Consider the following 7,910-nt stretch of genomic DNA (forward strand, 5'->3'; position numbering starts at 1 on the left):
ATAAAGACGAAGGCACTAACCTGTACAAGAATGTTAGTAGCAGCATCATTTGTAACAGCAAAAAACTGGGAACAACCCAAATGTCCACTGATAGGTGGATGGGTAAATTGTGGTTTATGCACTTGAAATATTATATGGATAAAAATGAACAAATAATAGCTATCTACAACAACATGGATGAATCTTAGAAATAATGTTAAGTGAAATAAACAAGCAAACCACAGGGGAGTATTAGGGAATAAAATTTTGTAAAGCTAAAAAGCAAAACTGAACAATACATTTTTAAAGAATATATACATATATGGAAAGCTATATATATATATATATATATATATATATATATAGCAGGTAATTAATAAACACGAAATTAAGGATAGTGGTTACCTCTAGGGAGAAGCAGAAGGATAGGACAGGGGAAGAACACAAGAAGTTCAATGGTATTTCTAATGTTTTAATGTACAAATTGGGTGATGGGTCATTTAATTATTATGCTTCATAATATATCCATTTTAAATATATTCTTTATAGATATCAAACATTACATATTATAATTTTTAAAAATCTGCAATGGTGGAAATAAATGAACAAATGAATGAAGGCTCCCTGAAAGAAAACTGAGAATCCCTGACAGAAACTGCCCTATGCAGAAGACACAGTAGGTCCTCAAGTAATATCAGCTGGTTTACTGCTTTTTCCAAATACATACCTGGATTCCCTCCCTACTGGTGCTCCCTGATATGTGCAGCTACCCCCTTCCATACACATAGCCTAAGCCCCACAATCCTGGCTAAGTCCTGACACGTACATGACAAGAGACTGACACCTGGTGGATACAGAATGAATTTAATAAAACAACTAGGGAGTAAATCTTTCACTCTACATGGTGAAAGAGGCAGTAGGGTGGGGGACAGGGAAGCAGGAATGAGGAGAAACCTAAAATTCGGAAACAGGAAAAGGAAGGATATCCATCTCTGAGATGTAAAGAAAGGGGACTGTCATCTAAACGAGACTAAAGAGATAGTCCCTAAAGAAGAATGATTTCCCTCTCATTCCTTCTGAGACTGGAACAAGAAGAAAGAGATTATAGCTGCAGTAAGGAAAATGCAAGACTATTTGGAAAAGAAGCAGCAGGTATAGCTGGTCTCAGCCTAGCAAGCTAAAACCACAGGTACTTCATAGCAGTGGCTAGGTGTCAGCTGTCTCCCCAGGAACTCCCCACTCCCAGTTTCCATTTAGGGATCTATGTGATTCTAAGGAGTCTGATCCTGCCCATTTTTCAAAAGGTACAGTCCATGATGTAGAATAAATAAGCAAACTAGCATTTACCAAACTCCTGGCCACAGTGATTGGTTAGGGGCAGGCATGTGACCCAGGCTGGCCTAACCAGAGTGAATCTTAGGGCTTTTGCTACAATTCCTGGCACAAAGATGCCCTCTCTTTCTGGCTGGACATAAATGAGGAAAACATGTAATCCTAGGAGTGCTGGCAGCCATGAGGTGGACCAGGCTTGATCCTACAGAAGGTAGAACAGTAGGGGAAGAAAATCAATCACGTATTTAGAGACATACTGAGCCACTGGATCAGCTTTACCTGGAGCCAGCACTACCTCTGGACTTTCCAGTCACATGAGCCAATAAATTTTTATTTTTAAGCCAGTTTGAGCTAGGTTTTCTATGATTTAAAATGGAAAGATGCCTCACCTATACATTCATCATACTCCATCCCTATATTTCCACAGGATAGCACAGGGATCCAGGTAAGATGGTCAGTACAGATTTATTAGTGACTCTAAAACCAAGGGTATTGAGCTAGAAAGGTAAGAGGCAAGAACCAGGCACTATGCAAGACAGGGTGCCTCAGCTGTCTATACAGAAGAGAATGAAGAGCCAAGTGAGAAGCAAGTGCAAAGAAGGGCCCCTACTAGGCAGACAGGTAGAGTTAACATAGCACTCTTCCCCACATACCTATCATGGGGGTGTTGCTTTGGGGTCTTTTCACTCATGGGGTAAGGAGCTTTGAAGCACATGCCCCTTTAAGTCTTTATTACCCTGTGCTGCAGTGTCTACCTCTCCCTTGACCAAATGAAGAGCCTCCTTTTGGCTTCTACTGCCCTTGATGACACTCACTTTCGGGGTGACAGGAGGAATTTTATCTTCTGCTTCTTTGGCATGCCGGGAACTGGGGCTCCTTCCTCCTCTGGAAACAGCACCATCCGCCTGACCTTGGGCAAGCATCTCCTTCTCAGCCTCTCCCATTGGCCCTGGCCTCTCTGACCCTCCAGCTGAGTTGCCTTCCCCTCCAGAGGCCCAGGTCTCCAGTGGTAACCTTGAGGACTGGGCAGAGTCCACAGCAGCTGCTGACTTTTCAGGGGTAGAATTCCTTTCCCTACTTCCACCTGATTTTTTTCGAGGGCGCCCTCGTTTTCTTTTGGCATCACTTCCTGTATCCTCTATATCCTGCTTTGTTGCTTTAGCTGGTGGGTCCTGCCCACTGGCCTCACTCACAGGTACTTCAGCTGTCCTCTTCACACCCTTGTCATGGGGTCCCGGGTCACCACCTATGCCCACTTCCCTGTTCTCTGTGCCCCTCGGCTGAGTGAGCCCCCCAGGTGGAGCTTGCCCAGGCCCAGGCCCAGGTCCAGGTCCAGGCAAAGCAGGAACAGTTGGTAAGATCATGTTAATGATGGGCACAGCTGCTTGGGGTCCCCCAGCTCTAGGGGGCAGAGGCAGTGTAGCCATTTTCAGAGTGCTTGAAGAAAGCTTGGGGGCCAGGACGGGTGGAGAGACTCGGATTGGTGGAATAAGCGAGCGAGGGGCCCGAGGGAGAAGCAGAGGCAGCCGGGCCACTAGGGCATTAACCTGTGGGTTATTGGCTGCTGGCGCTGGGCTCTCCACTACACTCTTCTTTCGCTCTCCGCGTGCTGGGGGGCCAGCCCCAGCCCGGGGGTCCAGCTCCTTAGGAGGCTAAAAAATAAAGAGAAGAACACAAAAAGTGGGAACACTGGACAGCGGAGGAAATACAGACACAGGAGGTGAAAAAGTACTGGACCCACTGGGTGAAGGATATACTAAACCCCCAACCCAGGGGAGCCAGGTCAAGGGCATCAACTTCCTCACCTGGGCCTGTCTCTCTGGTCTCTTATGGGCTCCGCCCTCCAGATTCTCTACACCATTCTTGGATTTAGATGACCGTTCCCGAGGGGCGTGTTCATCCTCTTCTGCAGAGGTGCCAGAAAAGGTAACAAGGTGAGGAGGAAACAGAATGGAGGAGGGAGGCGATTCTGATTCACTGACTGGTAGAGGCAGGGGAAAGAAGGTGGTCTAAGGTATGTCCTAGAAGGCTCTCTAGGAATAGAAGGCAAATCCAAGGTGTCTCTATCCTAGGATGTGGGAGGGCCTTTGAGGTTGAAAGTGGCTGAGGGTTTCTCAGAACATAAGAGGAGGTCCACTCACCAGCAAGCCCCATAGCCTTGAGCACATTGGCGTGTGCAGATCGGGCAGAGATGAGATGCTGCTGTAGCAGGTAGCGGGCGACCTCAACGATGGAACTGAAGGACCGTTTCAGGATTCGCTCTGCCCAGTCACAGGTCAGGGCACAGGCTGCTTCAACCAGTTCATCCCGAGGTGCTGGGGTTACTTCTGGGCCCATTTCTGGCTGCAGGGGGGAAGGACACGCCCAATCACACTCTGAACAAAGGACCCTCCACCCCTCTCAGACACAGTGTTGACCATAAGTAAGACCAGACTAGGGATGGGAGTAGCCTCTATCAACCCATCCCAGAAACCCACAAATTCTCTCCCTCCTCTGCCTCAGCCGTAGGGTAGGCAGAAGGGCATGTCCTATATACCCAGGAACTGTGTGCAGAATGACCTAGGCTGTGTCAGGCCTCAAAACATCTCCCAAAGTCCTCTGACTTCTACCCTGGAGAGAAGAGTGCAGTCGGAGGGTTGTTACTTACACTCTCAGAGCCCTTTAGGTCAAGTCCGGGCAAGGGCGGCATAGACACCAAGGTCTTCCTTCGTATGCCACTGTAGCAATATCTGACGTTTAAGTTAAGGGTCAACCAACACATGGGGGTCTCCAAGCCCCTTAGAAAGGTTGGGCTGTTTCCAGTTCTGTCCCTTCACATACTAAGTTTTCCTCCCCAAGTCCTCTAGCACAACCTCTCCAGTCAAGGATACTTGGACTGGCCCCGGCCACCAAGCCTTCGGGCTTTGATGTCAGGGAAGATCTCTCTGATGATTTTGCCAAAGTTGGCTGTGCTGAGTGGGCGGCAACAGGCAAGACTCTCACAGTACTTCCTGAGTGCATGGGGGACAGAGTGGGAAGATACTCAGAGAGGGAGGTTTGGGAGTGGGTTCAGAGGGTCCCTGGGGATGAAGGTTGGGAAACCCTTTAAGAAGTCAGGCTCTATCAAGGCAGGGAGCTCTCCAGGGATGAGGGGGTAGTCCTGTGCCCACCATCCCACCCACCCCCCATCCACCCACCGATAGGCATCATAAACACTTTGTTTTGGCAGGCAGGTGTCAGTATGCTCTTCTAGGTGGTTGCGGATCCACCTATAAGCATACATGTACTCCTCATTGCTGAGTGTACTTGGCTCTGAGCTGCAAGAGAAGTAAAAGAGACAAGTATTACTAACATCCCAACAGTTGCCCTTGTTCTATCCAGATTATCACCTCAGTAGTGCTGGACTGAATCAGTTCATCCAGAATCCACCTTTCCCTGGTAAACCAAGGCAGGTCAGAGACTTTTCTTCCCCACTAAGGATACTGTTATGAGAATTCCTATTCACCCTGCCCCTTTTTAGGGAGCCTTTCTTTAAGAATCAGAAACTCTGGGCTTCCCTGGTGGCGCAGTGGTTGAGAGTCCGCCTGCAGATGCAGGGGACACGGGTTCGTACCCCGGTCCGGGAAGATCCCACATGCCGCGGAGCGGCTAGGCCCCGTGAGCCATGGACACTGAGCCTGCGCGTCCGGAGCCTGTGCTCCGCCACGGGAGAGGCCACAACAGTGAGAGGCTCGCGTACCGCAAAAAAAAAAAAAAAAAAAAAGAATCAGAACCTCTGATATCTAAAATTCTAGCACCAAACCTACCTTTTGTCTCCAGTACTGGGCCCTGAGGGGAGCTGAAGGTAGAGATACAGCTTGTCGTTGTCTGAGAATTTCTGTACATCTTGCTGAGGTAGGGAGGAACAGAGACAGGCGAAATAATAAGGCCAAGAAGGACCCAAGGTAGGACCCTCTGATCCTCACTAAAAAGTTCAGCTGACGTAGTGACTGGCAGGCTGAAAAAGGACCTTAGAAATGATTTGAGGCTGTGCGTTCACTGTTCCCTGAGGAGCCCTTAGGGGCTACCAAGGTGAGAAGGGGAGCGGAGGGGACCACCTCTGATTTTATTTCTATTGGGCTTCCACACAAGAGGTCACAGAGATGAAGTGAGATGCTCCAGGTCAAAGTGATAGCAAGTTGCAAGGCCAATTATCTTCTGACAGGGTAGACAACGCTGACTCGCATAAACCTTTCTTACCCATATCCTCACCATCCTCATCTCCCACCAATTCTGTCTCCCTGTTGCTCTCTTCCCCAGAATACTCACCAGGATTCCCTCTACTTTGTTCTGCACGGCCTTGCTGTGGAGAAGAGGAGAAAGCTGGAGGTCATACACAAGATTTTTCCCCATCCCTATGTCTGACTGCCAGGGAGAGAAAGAGGTCTGAAAAGCCTAGCAGGTGCTCAAGAACTGCTACCATGATGAAGAATCTCCCCTGGTCAGATGCACTTGCTTGGGAGGGGGAGATCATCTACAGAGGAAGTGAAGTGTTACAGGGATCTATCCCCAGGTCCGGAACGAGGTTGAGAGGTGGTGATGAGTACTTACGAAATGGTACCTCGGAGCCTCTGAAGGAGGGTGGTGGGTTCCCCTGCCTCAGCACTACCTGAGGGGGCCCTTCCCCCAGTCTTTGGGCTCTTAGCATCAGGTTCATCTTCTGCCATCCCGGCATGAGGGCTGGAGTTGGGAGAAGACAGGACAAGAAGATTTAACTCCCCCCCCACCCTGCCCCAAGGCCCCAGGGCACTCCTCATCTCTCTACCCAGAAAGATAGAAAAATAGAAAGAAAGCCTCCAAATTTCCCCAGTGGTCTTTTTCTAAAACTCGCCTTCTCCAAAAATTAGAAATTATTCCATTACTTCTCCAGGGCCATATATACCCAGAGATCTTTGCCATCTCCATTCTATCTGCCCCACCTTTCTGCAGTCTCCTAAATGTGGAAAACTGTAAAGGAAGAGATAGGGGTGACTGGGAATCCACGTTAGAAAGAAAATTTCATTTCTGCCTCTGACCCCATACTGCCCTCCTTCCCCTCAAAAACAACAATAACAACCACAAGACAAAGTTGTTTAATTCTCTAATATGCTCCTCACCACTGAATTTGCCTGGGAGGTCAGAAAGGATACGAACATTTTCTGCCCTTCCAGGCTTGGAAAAAACTGGGCCCAAGTTCTCATTACTTAATCTCGCCACGGCTTCCCCCGCAGCTCCCCCTCCCCACGTCGCCGGCCCCTACGTCATCTCCCTCAACATCCCATCCTGATGCGCGCCCCCACCTCCCTCCCTTCCCCCTCCATTCAATCCCGCGTTGCTGCAAAGTGAGGGGTTCAGGGTAGCGGAACTCCTGGGCTGGGCGTAGGAAACCCGGTTGCGGGAATGGGGTCCCAGATTCGGGGCACGTGCACATGGGTGAAGAAGCTGTTGAAAATACAGCCAAAATCTTTTTCTGCTCTCCTCCCAACTCATGTTGCGCCCTCCCTACCTTTGAATAGTCGCCTTCCAACACAAGCAACAATAAAGGTAAGGGAGAAAGAGAAACTACCTCGCAGCCACCTTCACTCCAGCCCAGCCCCACGGTCCTGGCCCAGCGGGCTCGTGCGTTGCTTTATTTTCTTTTTTCTGAATGGCTGGAACAGCCCCGATCTGCCTAGATACTAGGACGGCCTGTTCTACCATTGGTTGTTGCTGCCACCCGGAGACAGAAGGCGCCGGGCTCGCACCGGCGGCAGCTAAAGTCTGCCTGGTAACAGAATCTGATTGGTCAATAGGGGAGGGAAAATCCAAAGTTGGTCTTATTTGAGTCAAGAGGGGGAAGTCCGGGTTAGGTTTCGGTTAAAACTGGGGTCGGTTGGGACTGCCGGTCCCAAGAGGTTCTTCTCTTAAAGGGACCGCAGGACGAAAGACCGGGTGCTCGCCTCCTTCTGGAGCTTTCTTTGCTTTTGCTTTCTCTTTCCGTGTTTCAGTTTTGCCTTCGGTCGTCAGAGCTACAGGAAGAAAAGATTCAATGGATGATAAAATAACTAGAAAATTATAGGTAGTAGTGATGGAAGTTCGCTGTAAGCTCACATTATCCCCTTTTGATGAAAAACAAGTTGAACCATTCCCCCCAGCCCTCACCAGCCAACACGCATGAAGATACTCACAAGAAACCTGCAAACACGGGCTCACATTCCTCATTGATGGAGGCCGCCAAACCTCAGTAGCCGTACCACGTTAAGCTAAAGTGCCCGTAGTGTTCCTAGGTTTCCCGAGTGTACTTTATCTCCTTCCAAAGAGTTGCTAATGCCTTTGCATCCCCAAAGTTCTGCAGTCAGTGAACATTGGAATTCTGACTAACTTCCCCAGGGGGGTGCTGGATGCCCACATGAATTTTTTCTCCTCAGAGAACATTGTACTGAAAGGTCAAGGGTTCTTCACTCTCTTAGTTAAGGCTTTTTAAGGTCATGAATCAGATGAAAGCAATGAACCCTCTGCCATGAAAAATGCAGGAACAGACCAAGCGGTGCATCTAATTTCAGAGGTCACAGGCTCAAGGGTAACCACCCTTTGAATGGAGTACAGTATTTTGTTTTGCACAG

The 7,910-nt window shown here is 49.0% G+C and overlaps 1 protein-coding gene across 2 annotated transcripts; it reads right to left on the reverse strand.

Moving 5' to 3' along the window:
• Window positions 1-435: 435 nt before the first annotated feature.
• RFX5 (regulatory factor X5) lies at window positions 436-7,640 on the reverse strand. Of its 2 annotated transcripts, XM_032609348.1 has the most exons (11): window positions 7,476-7,640; window positions 6,875-7,316; window positions 5,881-6,009; window positions 5,599-5,632; window positions 5,097-5,179; window positions 4,488-4,607; window positions 4,182-4,301; window positions 3,959-4,040; window positions 3,453-3,654; window positions 3,117-3,217; window positions 436-2,963 (listed from the first exon to the last, which is right to left on the reverse strand). In XM_032609348.1, the coding sequence occupies exons 2-11, from the start codon at window positions 7,006-7,008 to the stop codon at window positions 1,995-1,997; spliced, it is 1,974 nt and encodes a 657-aa protein (XP_032465239.1). In that variant the 5' UTR covers window positions 7,009-7,316; window positions 7,476-7,640; the 3' UTR covers window positions 436-1,994. The 2 variants fall into 2 exon arrangements, with proteins under 2 accessions (XP_032465239.1, XP_032465240.1); XM_032609349.1 differs by lacking the exon at window positions 7,476-7,640 and having other exon boundaries at window positions 6,815-6,901.
• Between the last annotated feature and the right edge of the window lie 270 nt (window positions 7,641-7,910).

This window comes from Phocoena sinus, chromosome 1 (assembly GCF_008692025.1).
Source record: "Phocoena sinus isolate mPhoSin1 chromosome 1, mPhoSin1.pri, whole genome shotgun sequence".
NCBI lineage: Eukaryota > Metazoa > Chordata > Mammalia > Artiodactyla > Phocoenidae > Phocoena > Phocoena sinus.

Bases quoted from the DNA above. Each gene is read 5' to 3' on its own strand.
- RFX5 (XM_032609348.1), bottom strand. From the start codon at position 7,008: ATGGTAGAACAGGCCGTCCTAGTATCTAGGCAGATCGGGGCTGTTCCA. The intron at 6,010-6,874 runs GTAGTTTCTCTT...TCCCAACTCCAG, and splicing joins GGAGTGAAGGTGGCTGCGAG to CCCTCATGCCGGGATGGCAG. The intron at 5,633-5,880 runs GTAAGTACTCAT...TCTTCTCCACAG, and splicing joins AGGCTCCGAGGTACCATTTC to CAAGGCCGTGCAGAACAAAG.